Below are 23,168 nucleotides of genomic sequence, written 5' to 3' on the forward strand. Positions count from 1 at the left end.
TATGGATGTATTTTAACCCCTGCCAGAACTCACCAAAAAAGCGGGAGAAAAGGCCGCCGAGAAGGGGGCGGAGCCTATCTCCTCAGCACACGGGCGCCATTTTCCATCACAGCTCCGCTGGAAGGACGTCTCCCTGACTCTCCCCTGCAGTCCTGCACTACAGAAAAGGGTAAAAAAGAGAGGGGGGCACTAATTTGGCGCAGTTTTAATACTAACAGCAGCTATAAAGGGAAAAGCACATTTTATAGTGGTATTCCTGTCTATATATAGCGCTCTGGTGTGTGCTGGCATACTCTCCCTCTGTCTCCCCAAAGGGCTAGTGGGGTCCTGTCCTCTATCAGAGCATTCCCTGTGTGTGTGCGGTGTGTCGGTACGATTGTGTCGACATGTTTGAGGAGGAAAAAGAGATGGAGGCGGAGCAATTGCCTATTATACAGTTGTCACCCCCTAGGAAGTCGACACCTGAGTGGATGAGCTTATGGAAGGAATTGCGTGACAGTGTCAGCTCTTTACGACAGACAGTTGACGACATGAGACAGCCGGCTACTCAGCTTGTGCCTGTCCAGGGGTCTCAAACGCCATCAGGGGCTTTAAAACGCCCGTTACCTCAAATGGCAGACACAGACACGGATACTGACTCCAGTGTCAATGATGAGGAGACAAACGTGACTTCCACTAGGGCCACATGTTACATGATTGAAGCAATGAAAAATGTATTGCATATCTCTGATAATACAAGTACCACTAAAAAGAGTATTATGTTTGGTGAGAAAAAACTGCCTGTAGTTTTTCCTGTATCCGAGGAATTAAATGAAGTGTGTGATGAGGCGTGGGTTTCCCCCGATAAAAAACTGATAATTCCTAAAAGGTTATTGGCATCGTACCCTTTCCCGCCAGAGGATAGGGCACGTTGGGAAACACCCCCTAGGGTGAATAAAGCGCTCACACGCTTGTCTAAACAGGTAGCACTACCCTCTCCTGATACGGCCGCCCTAAAGGAACCTGCCGATAGAAAGCTGGAGAATATCATAAAATGTATATACTCTCACACGGGTGTTATACTGCGACCAGCAATCGCCTCAGCCTGGATGTGCAGTGCGGGCCTGGCGTGGTCGGATTCCCTGACTGAAAATATTGATACCCTAGATAGGGACAGTATATTACATATACATTACATTACATTACATATAGAGCATTTGAAGGATGCATTTCTATATATGCGTGATGCACAGAGGGATATTTGCCGACTGGCATCAAGAGTTAGCGCGCTGTCCATTTCTGCAAGAAGAGGTTTATGGACGCGGCAGTGGTCAGGTGATGCGGATTCTAAAAGGCACATGGAAGTATTGCCTTATAAGGGGGAGGAGTTATTTGGGGTAGGTCTATCAGACCTGGTAGCCACGGCAACTGCTGGAAAATCCACATTTTTACCCCAGGTAGCTTCTCAACCTAAGAAGACGCCGTATTATCAGGCGCAGTCCTTTCGGCCCCATAAGGGCAAGCGGGCAAAAGGCGCCTCATTTCTGCCCCGTGGCAGAGGGAGAGGAAAAAGGCTGCAACAAACAGCCAGTTCCCAGGAACAAAAGCCCTCTCCCGCCTCCGCAAAGTCCTCAGCATGACGCTGGGGCTTTACAAGCGGACTCAGGCACGGTGGGGGCCCGTCTCAAGAAGTTCAGTGCGCAGTGGGCCCACTCGCAAGTGGACGCCTGGATCCTCCAAGTGGTATCTCAGGGGTACAAATTGGAATTCGAGACGTCTCCCCCTCGCCGTTTTCTAAAGTCTGCTTTACCGACGTCTCCCTCAGACAGGGAGGCAGTATTGGAAGCCATTCACAAGCTGTATTCCCAGAAGGTGATAATCAATGTACCCCTCCTACAACAGGGAAAGGGGTACTATTCCACACTATTTGTGGTACCGAAGCCGGACGGCTCGGTGAGACCAATTTTAAACCTAAAATCCTTGAACACTTACATACAAAGGTTCAAATTCAAGATGGAGTCACTCAGAGCAGTGATTGCAAACCTGGAAGAAGGGGACTATATGGTGTCTCTGGACATCAAAGATGCTTACCTACATGTCCCAATTTACCCTTCTCACCAAGGGTACCTCAGGTTTGTGGTACAGAACTGTCACTATCAGTTTCAGATGCTGCCGTTTGGATTGTCCACGGCACCCCGGGTCTTTACCAAGGTAATGGCCGAAATGATGATACTCCTTCGAAGGAAGGGAGTTTTAGTTATCCCTTACTTGGACGATCTCCTGATAAGGGCAAGATCCAGGGAACAGTTGGAAGTCGGAGTAGCACTATCTCAGATAGTGCTGCGCCAGCACGGTTGGATTCTCAATATTCCAAAATCACAGCTGATCCCGACGACACGACTTCTATTCCTAGGGATGATCCTGGACACAGTCCAGAAAAAGGTGTTTCTCCCGGAGGAGAAAGCCAGGGAGTTATCCGAACTAGTCAGAAATCTCCTAAAACCAGGCCAAGTCTCAGTGCATCAATGCACAAGGGTCCTGGGAAAGATGGTGGCTTCTTACGAAGCAATCCCATTCGGCAGATTCCACGCAAGAACCTTCCAGTGGGATCTGCTAGACAAATGGTCCGGGTCGCATCTTCAGATGCATCAGCGGATAATCTTGTCACCAAGGACAAGGGTGTCTCTCCTGTGGTGGTTGCAGAGTGCTCATCTTCTAGAGGGCCGCAGATTCGGCATTCAGGACTGGGTCCTGGTGACCACGGATGCCAGCCTGAGAGGCTGGGGAGCAGTCACACAGGGAAGAAATTTCCAGGGTTTGTGGTCAAGCCTGGAGACATTACTTCACATAAATATCCTGGAGCTAAGGGCCATCTACAATGCTCTAAGCCTAGCAAGACCTCTGCTTCAAGGTCAGCCGGTGCTGATCCAGTCAGACAACATCACGGCAGTCGCCCACGTAAACAGACAGGGCGGCACAAGAAGCAGGAGGGCAATGACAGAAGTTGCAAGAATTCTTCGCTGGGCGGAAAATCATGTGATAGCACTGTCAGCAGTGTTCATTCCGGGAGTGGACAACTGGGAAGCAGACTTCCTCAGCAGACACGACCTCCACCCGGGGGAGTGGGGACTTCACCCAGAAGTCTTCCACATGATTGTAAACCGTTGGGAAAAACCAAAGGTGGACATGATGGCGTCCCACCTCAACAAAAAACTAGACAGGTATTGCGCCAGGTCAAGGGACCCTCAGGCAATAGCTGTGGACGCTCTGGTAACACCGTGGGTGTACCAGTCAGTGTATGTGTTCCCTCCTCTGCCTCTCATACCCAAGGTACTGAGAATCATAAGAAGGAGAGGAGTAAGGACTATACTCGTGGCTCCGGATTGGCCAAGAAGGACTTGGTACCCGGAACTTCAAGAGATGCTCACAGAGGACCCGTGGCCTCTACCTCTAAGAAAGGACCTGCTCCAGCAGGGACCCTGTCTGTTCCAAGACTTACCGCGGCTGCGTTTGACGGCATGGCGGTTGAACGCCGGATCCTGAAGGAAAAAGGCATTCCGGATGAAGTCATCCCTACCCTGATCAAAGCCAGGAAGGATGTAACCGTACAGCATTATCACCGTATTTGGCGTAAATATGTTGCGTGGTGCGAGGCCAGGAAGGCCCCTACAGAGGAATTTCAACTGGGTCGTTTCCTGCATTTCCTGCAAACAGGACTGTCTATGGGCCTAAAATTAGGGTCCATTAAGGTTCAAATTTCGGCCCTGTCGATTTTCTTCCAGAAAGAACTGGCTTCAGTTCCTGAAGTTCAGACGTTTGTCAAGGGGGTACTGCATATACAGCCTCCTTTTGTGCCTCCAGTGGCACCTTGGGATCTCAATGTAGTTTTGGGGTTCCTAAAATCACATTGGTTTGAACCACTCTCCACTGTGGACTTAAAATATCTCACTTGGAAAGTGGTAATGCTGTTAGCCCTGGCTTCAGCCAGGCGTGTCTCAGAATTGGCGGCTTTATCCTATAAAAGCCCTTACCTAATTTTTCATACGGACAGGGCAGAATTGAGGACTCGTCCTCAATTTCTCCCTAAGGTGGTTTCAGCGTTTCACTTGAACCAGCCTATTGTGGTACCTGCGGCTACTAGGGACTTGGAGGACTCCAAGTTGCTGGACGTAGTCAGGGCCCTGAAAATATATGTTTCCAGGACGGCTGGAGTCAGGAAATCTGACTCGCTGTTTATCCTGTATGCACCCAACAAGCTGGGTGCTCCTGCTTCTAAGCAGACTATTGCTCGTTGGATTTGTAGTACAATTCAGCTTGCACATTCTGTGGCAGGCCTGCCACAGCCAAAATCTGTAAAAGCCCATTCCACAAGGAAGGTGGGCTCATCTTGTGCGGCTGCCCGAGGGGTCTCGGCTTTACAACTTTGCCGAGCAGCTACTTGGTCAGGGGCAAACACGTTTGCTAAATTCTACAAATTTGATACCCTGGCTGAGGAGGACCTGGAGTTCTCTCATTCGGTGCTGCAGAGTCATCCGCACTCTCCCGCCCGTTTGGGAGCTTTGGTATAATCCCCATGGTCCTTACGGAGTTCCCAGCATCCACTAGGACGTCAGAGAAAATAAGAATTTACTTACCGATAATTCTATTTCTCGTAGTCCGTAGTGGATGCTGGGCGCCCATCCCAAGTGCGGATTGTCTGCAATACTTGTACATAGTTATTGTTACAAAAATCGGGTTATTATTGTTGTGAGCCATCTTTTCAGAGGCTCCTCTGTTATCATGCTGTTAACTGGGTTCAGATCACAGGTTGTACGGTGTGATTGGTGTGGCTGGTATGAGTCTTACCCGGGATTCAAAATCCTTCCTTATTGTGTACGCTCGTCCGGGCACAGTATCCTAACTGAGGCTTGGAGGAGGGTCATAGGGGGAGGAGCCAGTGCACACCAGGTAGTCCTAAAGCTTTTACTTTTGTGCCCAGTCTCCTGCGGAGCCGCTATTCCCCATGGTCCTTACGGAGTTCCCAGCATCCACTACGGACTACGAGAAATAGAATTATCGGTAAGTAAATTCTTATTTTTTTGTAGCAGAAACAGACGCCTACGGTCATCTACGCTTGGGTTAACAAGGCCAGGGGAACATGCTCTGGACGTATTGTACAGGCTATTGAGGGGAAAATGGATTGGAAGAAATTATCCAACTGGCGGAACACATTCGAGAATCCGCTTCATACTTGCGCCAAGCCTCTAAGGATATTTGCAGGCTAACATCGCGCATCTCTACATCAGCCGTATCGGCTAGACCAGAGATTTTCAACCTTTTACAACTCGCGGCACACTGAACAAGATCTAAATTTTGCCAATGCACACAAATATAATGGTGATGCATGGTGCAGTTGCGTGTCCTAGTATGTCATGTCGCAGCTTCTCCATAGGTATCACCTGAGCCACATCTGAAAAAGGCAGAAGAGTCCAACACTGCCCGGGCCCAAAATTAGAACTCACTCTGCAACCACTAAACTCACCAGTATTGATCGTTCCAGGGCCTTAATAGCGGCAGCACACTGACGGGCCTGGCTCTGATTCTGCGGCGGCACACCTGGAGACTGCTCAGGGCACACTAGTGTGCCACGGCACAGTGGTTGAAAAACACTGGGCTAGACGGACAGAGAATGGCGAGGAGACTCTGACACCAAGAGGGCGGTAGAAACCATCCCCTTTGGGGGTGAGAGGCTTTTTGGTCCAGAGTTGGACAAGTGGATTTCGCAAGCTACAGCAGGGAAGTCCTATTTTCTGCCTACTCCTTATACAAGAGCCACTCCACAGGTTAGGAGAGGTTATTCAGAACCAGCGTTTCATTCATTTAGATCGCCGTCCCTGCTAGCCCGAGGAAGCGGTTTCGGTACATAAGTTTGTGGGGACAGAGGTAGAGTCCGCTCACAGGCAGCAGCCAGAAAGCGGGATAAACCTGCTGACAAGACCGTGGCAGGACGGTCTCCCGGCGCACCTGGGATCCCCCTTGGTGGAGCGCGTCTGGAAGGTTTTCGGGAAATCTGGGCCAACACCGCACCAGAACCTTGGATAAACGACCTAATCTCCCAGGGGTACAAACTGGATTTTCCACAGAGGCCTCACAGTCAGTGTTTTTACAATGGGATTTCCTCGGTGCCCTCAGAAAGCAAAAGCACTACTGCCAGCAATTCAAAAATTGCTACGGTCAGAGGTCATTATTCCGGTTCCCGCCTCCCAGAGAGGAACGGGTCTCTATTCCAATCTTTTTGTCGTGCCAAAGCCAGACGGGACGGTCAGGCCGATATTCTATTTAAAAGTTTTAAACCGGTTTCTAAGGTCTCCGGATTCAAGATGGAACCAATTCAGTCGGTCATTGCAGGCTTAGAACAAGGCGAGTTCAGGGTATCAATGGATGCATATCTGCATATCCCAATCTGGGCCCCCCACCAGGCTTACATAAGGTTCGCACTGGTGACGGATCACTACCAATTCAGGGCCTTGCCGTTCAGTCTATCTTCGGCCCCAAGAATCTTTACGAAGATCATGGCACTCATGGTTGCAGAATCTAGACTATTGAGGGTCACGATAAGACCTTATCTAGACGATATACTAATCAAGACATCCTCTCGGGAACAGTTGATCAAGGATGTTCAGACATCTCATCAATTTCTCATTCAACATGGGTGGATTGTGAATTTCCAGAAATCCAATCTCATGCCTACTCAACGGATTCAATTCCTCGGTCACGGTACAATTGAGCGTATTCCTACCAGAAAACAAGGTCCAGGACCTACAGAGATTAGTGGCTCAGGTACTGAGCTCACAAGCGGTTTTCTCTACACCTCTGTGTGCAGCTTCTCTGGATCATGGTGACGTCTGTCGAAGCTCTCCAGTACGGCAGACTTCATTCCCGACCATTACATATGAACCACATTGCTCAGGGAGCAGGGTCACACTGGCTTCTACATCGAAGAATACGACTTCCACCGCGCATACGAACCTCCTTACCTTGGTGTTCGTTGCACAGAAATCTTGCAGCAAGCAAGAGATTCGGCATTTGGGATTAGAGTATCCTGACAACAGACGCCAGTCTCAGAGGTTGGGGTGCCGTCTTAGAGAACGCTACTGGAGAGCGGCCTACCAATAAACATTCTCGAACTAAGAGCAGTTTACAATGCACTTTTCTTAGCCGAAGGCCTAGTCATGGGTCAACACATAAAGATGCAGTCGGACAATGTCACGACGACGGCGTACATAAACCGTCAAGAAGGAACAAGGTGCGGGGTGGCGTTAAAGGAAGCCACACAGATCTTGTTGTGGGCTGAAAGGCGAAACATCATCCTCTCGGCAGTGTTCATTCCAGGTGTGGAGAACTAGGAAGCAGATTATCTCAGTCACCAGGACATGCATCCGGGAGAGTAGTGCCTACATCCACTGATTTTTTACATGGTGGTGAGGAGATGGGGTCTACCTCAAGTCGACCTAATGGCGTCTCGGCAATACAATCAGCTGCCCAGATATGTGTCCAGGACAAGAGATCCAGCAGCAGATGGAGTGGATGCATTAACGCTTCCTTGGTGTTACAGGAAGGTTTTACATTTTTCCACCTTTCCAACTCATACCCAGGTTTCTGAAAAAGGTTAAAACAAGAGCGAGTGTGGGCGGTTCTAACCGCACCAGATTGGCCCCGCAGGAGTTGGTACTCAGACCTGCGAGGGTTACTAGCGGAAGATCCTTGACGGTTACGTCAGAGAGAGGACCTGCGATCTCAGGGACCGTTCCAACACCCAGCCCTGAACAGGCTGCGTTTAACGGCATGGCTATTGAAACCATGGACTGGTGTCAAGAACGTGGGTGGAATTCGACGCACTTCCACTTATCCAGACTTCTACTTTTCCTTTCGGCCGGTCTGGAGGTAGGACTGAGGCTGGGCTCTATGAAGGCTCAAGCTTCGGTTCTCTCCATCCAATTTCAAAGGCGGTTAGCATATTTGCCAGAGGTTCAAACCTTTTTACAGGGGGTTCGGAGGACCAACCCCTTTTTCGTCCTCCCACTGCGCCTTGGGACGTAACTTTGATGTTGGAAATTTTGTGATCCCAACTTTTGGGCCGTTAGTAAGAACATACCTAATATATCTCTCTTGGACGGTCACATTAATGCTTGCCTTGGCTTCGGCCAGGCGGGTTTATGGGTTGGGAGCCTTATCGTGTAAGAGTCCCTTTTTAATTTTTCATGAGAATAGGGCGGAACTCCGTACAAGAGCAGATTTCCTTCCTAAGGTTGTTTCGGGGTTTCACGTAAACCAGACAATTGTGGTACCATCTTTTCAGGATCTCGCAGATGGGGACGTGTACTTGGATGTTGTCCGAGCTTTACGTACAGGTTATGTCGTCTTTCAGAAGGTCTGACCTTTTGTTTGTCTTAAGGATGGGCCAACGAAGGGTTGGCCAGCATCTAAGCAGTCTTTGTCTAGATTGATTAGACTTGCCATTCGGCAAGCTTATATTTCCTGTGGAAAACAGGTTTCGGTTCAGACGGGTGCTCATACCACCCGATCAGTGGGTGCCTCGGGGGCGGCTGCCAGAGGTGCTTCCACTACTCAACTTTGCAGAGCGGCGACGTGGTCCTCAGCCCACACGTTCGCAAAATTTTACAAGTTTGATACTTTTGCGTCCGGAGACTCTTAAGTTCGGACGTTTAGTTTTGCAGGTCACCGACAGCACTCCCTCCCTGGGGGATAACTTTGGGACGTCCCCTACTGTATAGGATTTCAGTGTCCCCTAGTGGATGAAAGAGAAAAGAGGATTTTGGTACTTACCGATAAATCCATTTCTCTGAATCCTCTAGTCTAGGGGACACTGGACGCCCGCCTCGGTGCTGTCAACCTGCTGTGTTCAAGGTTCGTGTTAAAACAGTTCGTGCAAACAGCGTTAGTTTTTCTGTTAAAATAATTTCTTGTTTGCTGTTTTGATATATTGTACGGTTCGGTTCCTCGCCATGTGCTATAGTATCATGTCCTATTCTCTCAGTCAAATTTTCTAAACTGAGGGAGGAGGGATGTGAAGGGGGAGGAGCCGGCTGTGCAGACAATGGTAATTTTAGATTGTGCCACACCTCCAGTTGCAAGCTTCACACCCATACTGTATAAGACTCCAGTGTCCCCTAGAGGATTCAGAGAAATGGATTTATCGGTAAGTACCAAAATCCTCTTTTCTGATTGTCCCAAAAATCCCTGTGGTATAGTCTCAGAGTTGGGAATATTTGGGCAGATGTATTAAACCTGGAGAAGTGATAAAGCAGTGATAAGTGCAAGGTGATAACGCACCAGCCAATCAGCTCCAATATGTACATTTAGGGTTAGGAGCTGATTGGCTGGTGCGTTATCACCTTGCACTTATCACTGGTTTATCACTTCTCCAGGCTTAATAAATCTGCCCCATTGTATCCAGTTTCACAGTACCCAGAGTGTTTCTTTGTATTTGAAGCTTGGAAAGAAAGAATGTCTTTTTTGCTTTCATCCATAATACAGTACCTCAGAGGAAATAAAAAAGTGGGACATCCCCTGTACTACAGCATTATCCTTATTATAAATAAACATCTTAAAAGACGTAGTTTGCCCTCACATTTCATTTAATGATCTGTAGTGTCATATTCACGCATACAACAATCCTCAAATAGGGTACAGTAATTATTCCTTCTAGATCTAAGATTGAGCATTAGCGTATAATGATCAGATAGATGTCTTCAGATGAAAAAATCTTCTCGGGATCTGGTTCAACTAAGCAAAGCCCTCCTGCATTTAGAGAAGAATACATGTAATTACAGAGCACTGCAACACGTTTCTACTCCTTCACAGTCTTCATCAAGGTGCTATGAGTGAAATAAGTCTATGGTTTAAAGTCTGACCCTCTTACTTTGGGTTTAATCCTCTTCAGCTGTGATGATTTAGAATAGCGTCACACACCACTCACACTGGCATTCAGTAGGAAATCGATATTAAGCAAAATCAATGTGCTTATTAGTGCCTTTAAAATATATATCATTCAATACAAATCTTGCAAGTCTCTCCCATATGTCACTGTATAAGAATAGTAGCCCCTTTTGTTTAACACACTTCTGGACAGCTACTGAAAGAGTTAATTAACTGCCTCATAACAGTACATCATGAAAGGATAATCAGCACAAAGAGCTTTCTTTGTATATGTTCCAGTGAGGAATCATTCAGATATTGGGTTTTAACAATTACTGTCATTTGTGCTAATAATGTATACATGTCAACTCGGCAAAGGTTTGCTGAGCAGACCATTTTACCACTTTTGACCCCCTTAGGAGTCGAATTTGAAAACTCCCTGCTTAGTGGGTTGCTGCAAATAACTGTCACAGTTTCCAGACTACCCACCAGGTCACATGTAGCAGGTCACCCAACAGATGCACAGGGAGAGTTCACCAACTCATGTTTTCCAGAGCACAATGGTGATGCATTGTTAATGGCAGACGTGCGTTTTGCCACATAACTCCGAATCAAAGCAACAGCACCAATATGTTTTTGCAAATCTACAGACCAAGTCATACCTACTTTCCCTATCTAGCTCTTAGATGACTACATTAATATACATACATTACCTGATAATCACATAAAAATGTGTTTCCTATAGATGGACCCAGTAACAGAGATAACCCAGAGAGATATTCCCAGGACTGTACAGAGGAGAATCACAGGACCCCACAGGTAGATGGGATTTAAGGTCTCACCAAGTGACGTTTCACTATATGTTCTGTGGAGAAGCTGAGTCTTAAGCCAGGTCCACACTGGGCGATAGTGTGCGCCGATTCGATAAATGCGCGGATCGATAAACGTTCGGATTGATGCTAACCCGTACACACCTAGCAATTTGTTGCTCAGTCTGTACTTTCTTTTGATCTCTAAAATGGATACATACACACTATACAATTATCTGTCCTATCGGCCAATCTGCCCAATGATTGGATAGTGTGTACCTGGAGTTCTCACTGTTAATTAACTGTTTAATCTCAATTACGGATATCAGACACTACTTAAGTGTTATTTTATTATGTGGATTAATTAGATTGAAAATCTCACTGATGTTAAGACAGAAAGTACTAATGGAGAAGAGGAGACGTATGTGAGGGGTGATCAGCAGTGTAAGGAGGAGGAAATCCCTACAGATATCAGCACAGGTGAGTAATAATCACATGTTACAGAGAAGAGTCACATAATCTCTTTGGTCTGTTACTACAACAGCCTCTTATTCTGCACCCCACTCTGGTAGTACAGAGTAATCCTCATTACAATGTATCTGCCCAGTGGGGGAGTCAGGAGCCATCAGCTCCCTATTAGATCCCTGCTCACCCTTATATAATGTCATTTGGTGCTACCAGCCTTCTCCTCACTCTTTCTGGTGATTCTCATACATCAGTACAAGGCAAGTCACCATGTCAGTTCACAGCTGTATCTGTGTGACATTTCCCATGATCCTCCATGTACACTATACATGTGGCATTACCCTTGATCCTCTATGTGCACTATACATGTAAGGTAACCCATGATCCTACCTATGTACTGCCAGTGGATGTTAGTAAGTTCTATGCATAATTTTACCTGAATGTTTGGTTCTCAATATGCTCTATGGTAATACTGTGATAACACAAAATACCAGGTGATTCCGCTCATCCATCACACACACAGTTTGTCTTCTGTCACACACTCGTCTTTACAAAATGGCTCCACCCCAATCTCTGTGCTTGGATACTGCTCCATTCTCCTACTGTGAGGTGATGCTGTCACCATTCATTGTTGCTCTGTACTTCTGCTCTCCTATTCTCTCACCGATTGTCAATACCCAATTCAGCCTCAATTAAATCTTCTTCACTGTTGTTGTTGTTATTATTATTATTACATTTTATTAAGGCGCCACAAGTGTTTCGCAGCGCCGTACAAAGGACAGTACAAGGAGACAAAACTTAGCATTACAGTAAATAAATAACAGAAACAGAGTACAGGTAACAAAGAGCACCACAATTCTCAAGACATAATACAGCTTAGATGTAAGTAGTGAGGGAGTGATCATCGTACTACTAGGAGCTAGTGGCCATAGATGGAGATGAGCCTTTACCAGTAGGAGAAAAAGCGGGTAAAGATGGGGAGAGCTGCGAGTGAAATGTGTTGAGAAGAGGGCTTAGATAACAAGAGGAGAGAGGGCCCTGCTCTGAAGAGCTAACAATCTAGTGGGAAGGGTCGACAGACAGATGACATGAGGTGCAAGCAAGCGGGAGGAAGCCTGATGGCAGTATGTAAGCAAAGCTGAGATGTTCAAGGCATGAGGCAGGGGGATGGAGGAGTGGCCTCAGGACTAGGTTATGCGTCGGAAGGGTATGCTTTGATGAATAGGTGGGTTTTAAGTGCCCGTTTGAAGCTTTGCAAAGTCGGGGAGAGTCTAATGGAGCGGGGGAGTGATTCCAGTGAAGGGGTGCAGCACGGGCATAGTCTTGAACTCGAGCATGGGAAGCAGTGACCAGGGTGGTGGAGAAGCGACGGTCATTGGTCGACCATAGGGGGCAGGAGGGAGTATCAAGGGAGAGGAGGTTAGAGATGTAGGGAGCACTGTTGCCTTTGCTACAGATGTGTCCTCATGCACTATTGCTTCAGTCGTGCCACACAGCCTTTCTCGGCGTGCCAGGTAGCACAGCAGCTATCTCACTCCACATGGCATATTAAGTCTAGGTGTATGAGGACAGATCTGTACTTGTGTGTCCATCTGGAGAACTACATAGAAATATAGAATTTGACGGCAGATAAGAACGAATTGGCCCAACTACTCTGCCCTAAACACATGTACATGCACACACCTACACACTAGGGTTAATTCTGTGTCAGGAGTCATTTAACAGACCACTATATTTTTGGATTGTGGAAGGAAACCGGAGGACACCCAAGCAAGCACGGGAGAATATACAAACTCCACACATTTAGATATATGGTGGGAATTGAACCAATTACCTCAGTTCTGTGACGCAGTAATCCTGTGATGCTGGCTGGGCAGTGTGTATATTCAAGGCCAGCTCCAGGTCTACACCCTGTGCGAAACACCATTGGCCACCCCATGGAAAACATAAACATACTTGAATTGCCCCAGCCCCCAGCAGAAGACTGAGAATAGAGAGATGAGCTCTTAGTCACCTCCCTCACTTTCAGCTGCTGCACTGTTACATACATGAACAGCCCAGTACCCGGTGTCATCCATAGAGTTACAGGTACATGTCCAACATACATGGGTGGCCCCCAGCCAGCCCAGGTGAGCAGGGTCACTCAACATGATGTGTCTTCACACCGAGACAGTGGCCTCCCATGACGACAGCCCAAACCAGTGTTCCCACTTTCACATTTTCAGGTGTCCTGGTAAAGGAGAAAAAACTGAAAGTGGAAACACTGGCCCAGACACGTGACCCCTTTCCCCTTCACCCCACCAGGGGGATTGCATCCTCTCTAACAGAACAGCAGAGAGTGGGATGCCTGAATCTGGATGCTCCTCTCCTGCCTTCCCAGCCAGGTGATAGCCACCTGCTTCCAATGAATGCTGCAGTCTGAGCACACCTCCGGGTTCTTCAGCCACTTCAACATGGTGTCTATATCCGAGGGGCTTGGACCAGGCTGCCGCTGTGAGGAGCAGGTTATAGACAGGTGCTATACGCACTGTGGTCCCTGGTTCCAGAGTGATAGATGCAGGGAAACACTACACTGGCAGGGATACTGCTGGCGGTTTGATGCTGTGGTTGCCGCCAGTTGTGATAAGTCCAGGCCCTTGGTAATGGCAGCTCTGTGCCCCCCATGGGTAGCCTCCCCCATTCACCAGCTCAGCTAGAATGGTCCTCGAGCTTGTCCTGTGTATACCAAGTGCATTGTGGGTGTAGGTGTCCAATGTGGCCTTGCAACCTGCATGTCACAAGGGCTGGGTCTCTATGCAAAGTGCTGGGAGATGAGGTTGTGTTTATATTTTTTTCCAATATATTATCTGTTAACAATAGTTATTTATTGTTTTATTGATTAGTGTAGAAATTAACTTTTTTTTTTGTCTGAAATTAAACAATTAAACATCTTGAACTCGCTAAAAGTATGAAAATGTGCTACTTGTTAAAATATAAAAAAAGCCTTACATTTAATTCCAACAGGTGGACGCAGAAGCAAGAATACCTCTAAGGAAAATGTCATTTTGTCTTCAGACTATAAAATAGAAGATAACATCACACAAGGTTCTCCAGGAAAAAACTCAACTGCTCTAAATATCAATCCAGTGCTTCACAGTGCAGATATGACTGATCCCTCGGGGCAGGAGGAAGGTACTACTGATATTGCTACACCTAGTACAGCTGATAGTAGTGATAAAACCTTCCCCTGTTCTGTCTGTGGCAAATGCTTCACTAAGAAATATCTTGTTAGTCATCATAGAATTCACTCAGGAGAGAAGCCATTTTCATGTGTTGAGTGTGGGAAATCTTTTACACAAAAATCAAATCTTGTTACACATCAGAGATGTCACACAGGTGAGAAACCATTTTCATGTTCTGAGTGTGGGATATGTTTTACACATAAGTCAGCTCTTGTTACACATCAGCAGTTTCACATAGGCGAGAAGCCATTTCTGTGTGCCGAGTGTGGGAAATGTTTTACGCTGAAATCACATCTTGTTACACATCAGAGAAGTCACACAGGTGAGAAACCATTTTCATGTTCTAAATGTGGGAAATGTTTTACACATAAAAATGTTCTTATGCAACATGAGAAAAGTCACACAGGTGAGAAACCATTTGCATGTGCTGAGTGTGGGAAGTGTTTTACACGCAAAAATATTCTTATACAACATCAGAGAAGTCACACAGGTGAGAAACCATTTGCATGTGCTGAGTGTGGGAAATGTTTTTCATATAAAAATATTCTTGTAGAACATGAAAAAAGTCACACAGGGGAGAAACCATTTCCATGTTCTAAGTGTGGTAAATGTTTTACACGTAAAACTATACTTGTACAACATCAGAGAAGTCACACAGGTGAAAAAAGATTTTCATGCTCTGAGTGTGGGAATGGTTTTACAGAGAAAGCAGGTCTTATTAAACATTGGAGACTTCACACAGATGAGAAACCATTTAAATGCTCTGAGTGTGGGAAACGGTTCATACAGAAATCAAATCTTGTTCTACATCAGAGAACTCACACAGGTGTGAAACCATTTAAATGTTCTGAGTGTGAGAAATGGTTTACAAGGAGACAAGGTCTTATTAACCATCAGAGAATTCACACAGGTGAGAGAATATTTAAATGTTCTGAGTGTGGGAAATGCTTCATACTCAAAAAGTATCTTATTGATCATCAGAGAACTCACACAGGTGTGAAACCATTTAAATGTTCTGAGTGTGGGAAATGTTTTCCACATAAATCAGGTCTTGTTAGCCATCGGAAAACACACAGATGACAAGCCGTTTCCATCTTCTGAATGTGGGAAATGTTAACTCAAAAGTATATTACTATCACTCAGTCAATTGAAATGTTCAGCCATACAGAAGACATTGGTGGAATTTGTATCATCAACATAATACGGGAACTTATTGGGACTTTCTTAGCTATTAGATATCAACTCTCTACAGTAATACTTAGCTATTAGATATCAACTCTCTACAGTAATAACACGATCACGTTGTTATACAAGGCACTTAGCAATGCATAAACCTGGCAGTTGATTGGTGATATAGGGCAGGCTGTAATGCAGTCCGAATTTGTTGGAGGTGCGGGATTCCAGCCGAGACTCAGACGTTTTTTTAAAGCGACAATCATTTACAAGGCATGGTTTTGCTTTGTAAATGGCTGCCGCTTTAAAAAAAAACATCAACATTTTTTCCAGAATCCCGCACCTCCAGCAAATTCGGACTGCATTACATCCCGCCCATAATTTGAGATCTAAAGTCCTAAATTATGTTTTGTCACACTGAGGCAGATGAAATAACCTGGAGAAGGGATAAAGAAGTGATAAAGCAGTGATAAGTGCAAGGTGATAACGCACCAGTCATTTGAAAAATGACAAGAGCTGATTGGCTGCTGCGTTATCACCTTGCACTTATCACTGCTTAATCACTTCTTTATCCCTTCTTCAGGTTTAGTACATCTTCCCCACTAATTGTTGGTGTAAAAATGTCTGTGTGATTCTGTACTCTGTTACTAGCTCATGTGGGCATCATTTATAAAGCTTCAAAAATGTAGGTTCACAGTGCAAATGCAATTTCTGATTCATCCACACAAAACTTTGGGGTATTAAGGCTCAGTTGGAATCTGGGAATTTTATACAGATGTGTCGGCATACACCTTTCTGAAAATGGTGCCATGGCATGCTATTCATGGCGTCTGATAATCAGCTCCTGTAAGGCTGGGAAATGTGTAAGGATGATGAAATATAGTGCAGTACTGCTTTGCAGACAGCAGGTGGCATTGTTATTTCAGTTGGCGCTCCAAAACATAAGATACAGTACTGTAAGTGACATCAGTGTGCTTGTTACATGTGTTAGTGAACTGTAGATTAATACCATTGGTGTACCCCTTCACACCTCTACATACTGGATACTTGCTTATATACATACTTGCTATCCAAAGAACAGACTACTTATAGGAAATGGGTGGTACTGTAAAGTACCTTGTTTAATTACAGATTTGTTTTGGTTGCACTACTTTACCATTCCAGTTGGGGGGGTATTCATCAAAGCTTTGAAACAGATAAAGGGGTCTATGTACTAAGCCTTATTGAGAGATAAAGTGGATGGAGATAAAGTACCAGCCAATCAGCTCCTGTCATGTTACAGGCTGTTAGGAACTGATTGGTTGGGACTCTCTCCAAGGCTTAGTACATAGACCCCAAAGTTCTAACCAATCAGTTCCTAACTGCCATTTGACAGGCTGTGTTTAAAAAAAAAAAACCACGGGGCCTGATTCAGATGTGGACGGTGGAGCTACAGTACTGCATCACTGCTACTTACATGGAAACAGCAGCAGTGAAAGCTCTAATATGGTCATGCTCAGGAGGCGTCACAGTGTGCTCGTGTCTGCAGTCCGTATCAGAGGGGAGAGAAACACCTACTGTACTGCACACGGGTTGGGTACGGGATCCCGACGGTCGGAATCCCGGCGGTCAAAATACTGACGCCGGAATCCCAACCGTCAGAATGCCGGCAGGGGGGGCAAGCGGAATGAATCCCCTTGCGGGCTCGCTACGCTTGCCATGCTGTTCTTATGGAGTAGTAATAGCTGTGGCGGCACTGCCGGGATTCTGGCGTCTGTATTTTGACCGTAGGGATTCCAACTACATCCCCTGCACGCAGGGTCTGCAACCAGGATATGGGAAAGGGTCTGTCAGGCTGTGACCAGATGCGCCCCGCTGCCTAGCGCCAAGCAATATCTGTGACCGGATGTGCCATCACTGCCTGCACCAAGAAGGATTCACTTTTACCATCAGTAAATTCCTGATATTGACTCCACCCACTGTATGTTGCCACCACCGGCCCTAGAACTGCTTTACTGCTCAAGCTCCTACCACCAGCACCTGAATACTGTATACTGCTGTGTATGCATAGTTACGCTGTTGCCACACCTCGTGACTGGCGTCAGTTGACCCCTACTGATCACTGACCATTGAGCAGGCCCTGCACAGTAACTGTCAGAGGTTGAATCTTGGAAACACTGGGCTAACTCCAGGACAGTGGGAAAATGAAATGGTGTTTTGCATAATTTTGCTGGTCGCAGGATATGGATGTAGTTGTCTTAAGGCAAGATGTTTATTTGCTCAAAAAGTCTTAAAAAAGACTTGTCCCTTTTTCAAAGGGATACAGCATACAAGATATTTACCGCAGTTCCACACTTCAAGATGTCTCAGAAGATGTACATTTCTAAGGTACACAGGCCTCCTTTTTATTTCAATCCAACACAATGCCACGGGGTAGTTTCACCCTGTAGTTTTTACTGAATGATCTTCAGTGCATGTGATGTACATGAATTGTGCACATGCATGTTTAACATGGGCCCTCATTCCGAGTTGTTCGCTCGCAAGCTGCTTTTAGCAGCATTGCACACGCTAAGCCGCCGCCTACTGGGAGTGAATCTTAGCTTATCAAAATTGCGAACAAAAGATTCGCAATATTGCGAAAAGACTTCTCTGTGCAGTTTCTGAGTAGCTCGAGACTTACTCTTCCAGTGCGATCAGTTCAGTGCTTGTCGTTCCTGGTTTGACGTCACAAACACACCCAGCGTTCGCCCAGACACTCCTCCGTTTCTCCAGCCACTCCCGCGTTTTTCCCAGAAACGGTAGCGTTTTTTCACACACTCCCATAAAACGGCCAGTTTCCGCCCAGAAACACCCACTTCCTGTCAATCACACTCCGATCTCCAGAACGAAGAAAAAAACCTCGTAATGCCGTGAGTAAAATACCAATCTTCATAGCAAATTTACTTGGCGCAGTCGCAGTGCGAACATTGCGCATGCGCAATTAGCGGGAAATCGTTGCGATGCGAAGAAAATTACAGAGCAAACAACTCGGAATGACCACCATTGTCCCCTATGGACAGTGGGGAATGATCAGTCTTCTGTGCCTAAGCCCACCCGGAGTGTTTAGAACAGCCCAGGTGCCGACTTGTCTGGGGAGGAAAAAAGCAGGATTCTGCTAAGAGACCAAGCCTGCTATCTCTAGCCTAAATCCAAACAACAAGGGTGCCGAGGCTTTTCATTTTTCCTGAGGGGTGTTGGGGGTCCCAACTCTGGATTCCCCCTAGACCACCAGGGATAAATGTAAGTGCATTTTTACTTTAAATATATTTTAAATACATATACTGTATATTTGGAGCCTGTACCCTGCAACAGGCTTTCAAATAAAGCAGCACTGCAGCTCAGGACTGCTCTCCTGGCTCAGTGCTGCATAATACATTTATATACTTTATTTTAAAAACTGGGCGTACGGGTCATGGCAAATCAAACATTATTTAAAATGCATTTTTAACCACTCTGTGCCAAGCACCGTACACACAGATTAAACATGGCGCCTAGCACCTATAACATTTGAAAATTGCACCTAGCACCTATATCTGTCCTTTGGAAAATGTTACGAACAGTCAGTGTCTGGAAGAGTCACTGTGGGTGTGCAGTGCTCACCTGTGTTTTGGAAACAGGAAACTAAACCAACTCGTGCAACCCCCACACTGAGCTGGTCCCTGAGAAGTCCAGACGGCTATCCACCCTTACTACAGTAACTGAAATAGAGTGAAACAAAACAATAAGTACTGTACTGCAAGTAACATTGGTGTGGTCGTGTCTGCAGTTTGAGTCAGGTGGTGAAAGTGGGAGAGAGACACTTACTGTACTGCACGCTAGTTCTGCAACCAGGATATGGGAAAGAGTCAGACGTTAGGGACAGTCAGTGTCTGGAAGTGTCACAGAGGTTGTGCGGTGCTCACCTGCGCTCTGGAAACAGGAAAAATTGTATTCCTACTTATGCGATGCCTCTTCCTCTGGATGTTCTGTCGCTGGCTCAGCATGAACTGGGACTCTTCATCTTCTAAGCTCATCCAGTACCGGTTGCAGAGCTGTCCCCGTGGCAATACTGGCTACAGGAGATTGCTGCCATTGGACGTCTCCAAAAATGGACAATGCATGAGTCAATGCATTTTTAGTGCAGCATATTTACAGCTTAGGTGTCGTACAGTATTTAAAAAAGGAGGTATGAGTGGAGGCACAGGAATGAGGGGACAGTCAGGGAGGCTGAGGTATGGGCAGAGGAATACTGAAAAGAGTTAAAGGGTGATGACAGAGGCAGGAGTTGTGCGTGGAGGCCAGCAATGAGGGCACAGGTAGGAGGAAGGAAGCGAGGCATTAGGAAAAAGTAAAAGGATTATGGCAGAGATGGAGGTATGAGCGGAGGCACAAGAATGAGGGCACAGGTAGGAGGTATGGTCAGATGTACAGGGAAGAGGGCACAGGCATGAATGAGGGGAGGCACAGGGAAGAAAGTCAAAGGATGATTAAAGAGATAGGAGGTATGAGCAGAGGCACAGGAATGATGAGGCACAAGTAGGAGGTATGAGCTGAGGCACGGAAAAAGGTTAAAGGGTTGCAGAGGTATGAACAGAAGCACATGAATGAGAGTGCAGGTAAAGATGAGGGCGCAGGAAGGATGAGGCAGAGATAGGAATGAGGGGAGACACATGGAAAAAGGTAAATGTATGAGGCACAGGTAGGAGGTATTCGCAAAGGCACAGGTAAGAGATGAGGGCACAAGCAGGAAGGATGAGGCATAAATAGGAGAAATAAGGGGAAGCACATTGAAAAACGGTTAAAGGATTATGACAGAGGTAGGAGGTATGAGCGAAGGTGCAAGTACAGGTAGGAGTTATGAGGGCACAGGGATAAGGGGAGGCACGGACGAGGTGACAGATAAGAGGAGGTACAGGAATTAAATTAAGTTACAAGGATGAAGGGAGGCACAGGGAGGAGGTGATATAGATGAGAGTAGGCACAGAGATCAGGGCACATCAATGAGATGAAGTTACAGGGATGAGGGGAGCCAGGCACAGGAATTAGGTCACATGGATGAAAGAAAGCACAGGGATGAGGGCACATCAGTGAGATGAGGGGTGACACATGGAAAAGGACAGGGATGTACATATACCGTAGTGAATGGCATGTATTTTATACTGTAGTGCCGAGCACCGGGTGTTTGCTCAGAGAGCTCTGGTGTACCTCATGGTGTCACCTGCAGCGGCTTTATACCTCCGCGCCCGACCGGGGTCTTGCCAGTCCGGTATTAAATATGCTGCTACCAGGACAGGAGGTGCTCCTTCAACAGCCTCTTCCTACATGCCCATGGTCAATCCCAACGCCCCTCGCTCAGTATGCATTAGGTACAGTCCGACTTTCTCAGTCACTTTAGCTATGCGTCCATTTATGAAGGAGGAGGAGGGGAGACACCTGGAGAATGTCACCTGAAAATCTCCTCACAGATCACAGTGGCAGCAATGCTACACACATCCCGCTTCCCGGCTCCCAACCCTTGGTCACAAGCAGGGGTTAAAGTGGGGGGGAACGAGGTGGAACTGAGTTCCACCACTTGTAATTGTAGGTGGAACTAGTTCTACCTTCTCCACGGCCTTGCACAGTAATTCCATAACGTGTATAAGCGGTACCACTGTGTAGCATAATGTGAATAAAGGGCACTACTGAGTGACGTAATGTGAATAAGGGACACTGCTATGTGGCATAATGTGAATAAGGGACACTACTATGTGGTGTAATATGAATAAGGGGTACTACATGCTGTGTAATGGGAATAAGATTGTTCTACTGTGTGGCGTAATTTGAATTGGAGGTACTATTGTGTGACCACACCCCTTCCTTGTGAGACCATTGTCTCTAAATAAAGTAAGGGAGGCCCTGGCTCTGCCTAATGGGAGGTGGGGGGGATGGTAGGTTGCACAGGAAATGAGTTCCACCACCTCTCCTGGACCACTTTAAGCCCTGGTCACAAGTACATCATTTTCCTCCTTGCTGAATATCTCTGAACATGCAGCAGGGCCCCACAGCTTGTCCCTTCCTCCGGATCTTCTTAATCCGCTTCCTCCTCGCTGGCCTTGTAGGAAGGATCTGGTGCCACCAATGGTGCTGGTACTCCATCCTTGCTGGTCTGCTCCTGGGTCTCATCTTCATCTTCTGGATAGTCCATGATCACCAGTCAGACACTCATTACAGTACTCTGCTGATGGTCAAAGATAAGGAAGGAGGATGCGGCAGACCAGACGGAGGTTGACTTGGTGTACTCGTGTCTGCAGTCCGTCTCAGAGGTGGTGAAAGTGGGAGAGAGATAATTACTGTACTGCACACTGGTTCTGCAACCAGGATATGGGAAAGGATCAGTCAAGCTTTAGAGACAGTCGGTGTCTGGAAGTGTCACGGAGGGTGTGCGGTGCTCACCTGTGTTCTGGAAACAGGAACATTTTTATTCCTCGTTATCCTATGCCTCTTCCTCTGGACATTCTGTCACCGGCTCGGCTTGAACAGGGACTCGTCATCTTCTACGTTCATCCAGTACCTGTTGCAGAGCTGTCACCATGGCAAAACTGGCTGCAGAAGATTGGTGCAAGATTGTCCAGATTATCTCCCAATTCCTACTGATGTCTTGTTGGATGAAATTTTTTATTTATAATGAACTGAGATTGCAGCCATTGGACATCTCCAAAAATGGACAATGTGCAAGTCAATACTCCCTGCCTCCTGATGTTTGCTTGACTCTCGATGATCTGGACCATCTGTGATTCCATCCTAGTTGCCAGTTTGATTCGTCGCTCTCCGTCTGCCTGCTGGCTGAAGTCCTCCATGTTGTCATTTTATCTTGTGTCACCATTAAATATTGTTTTGTCAAAAGAAATAATATAAAACCAGTTGACAATAGAGGAATTTAACAAATTCAATTTGGATTTAAACATACTGCACCTGGAACAGTCACTGGTGTTGGGATGCTGGCTTAAAACTCCAACACAAAGGCCTCCTCATGATTGACAGGCAGAGGCAGGGTGGGAGGGGGCATGCCATCGGCATTATAACGCCGTTGGTGCAGGTGCGGTCCGGACAACGCAGGCGTGTCCGGACCATTGCGGGGGCTGGCCGCCGCGGCTCCATGATGTCACACGCAGCCACTATGACCCGGAATCACAGCTAAGCAGGGAGCTATTCGGTGTGGACGTAAGCATCGCCGCCATGCGATGCTTTTGCATGCGGAGGGCGGGGGCTGATATGCGTCGCATCCCGCCCCCGATTGCCCCACATGTCAGAGTAATTGATCATGGATGTGCTAAATTTAGCAGCGATGCCGCTAGCGCAGAAAGCGGTCGCAGCGTTGACTGCAAGAAGATTGACTGGAGGAAGGCGTTTGGAGGGCGGGTGTCTGACGTCAATTCCGGGACCTGAAACGCTAGATTCATCGCACAGGGTAAGTGGTCTTGTTTTACGCAAAACTTTTTTTTGCATAGCAGGGCTGCACAAGCGATCGTAGCCTTGCTATGCAAAAAAACACTCCCCCCATAGGCGGCGTCTAGTTGATTGCACGGGCAGCAAAAAGTTGCTACATGTGATCAACTCGGAATGACCC

The 23,168-nt window shown here is 46.7% G+C and overlaps 1 protein-coding gene across 1 annotated transcript in view; it reads left to right on the forward strand.

Moving 5' to 3' along the window:
* Window positions 1–23,168, forward strand: part of LOC135057188 (oocyte zinc finger protein XlCOF7.1-like) — a 101,651-nt gene that overhangs the window by 15,764 nt on the left and 62,719 nt on the right. Inside the window, exons 7-9 of the mRNA XM_063963086.1 lie at window positions 10,643–10,716; window positions 11,075–11,186; window positions 14,175–15,469. Coding sequence (XP_063819156.1) covers window positions 10,643–10,716; window positions 11,075–11,186; window positions 14,175–15,469 — 1,481 coding nt within the window. The remainder of the gene's footprint in view (window positions 1–10,642; window positions 10,717–11,074; window positions 11,187–14,174; window positions 15,470–23,168) is intronic.

Source organism: Pseudophryne corroboree, chromosome 3, assembly GCF_028390025.1.
Source record: "Pseudophryne corroboree isolate aPseCor3 chromosome 3, aPseCor3.hap2, whole genome shotgun sequence".
NCBI classification, from domain to species: domain Eukaryota; kingdom Metazoa; phylum Chordata; class Amphibia; order Anura; family Myobatrachidae; genus Pseudophryne; species Pseudophryne corroboree.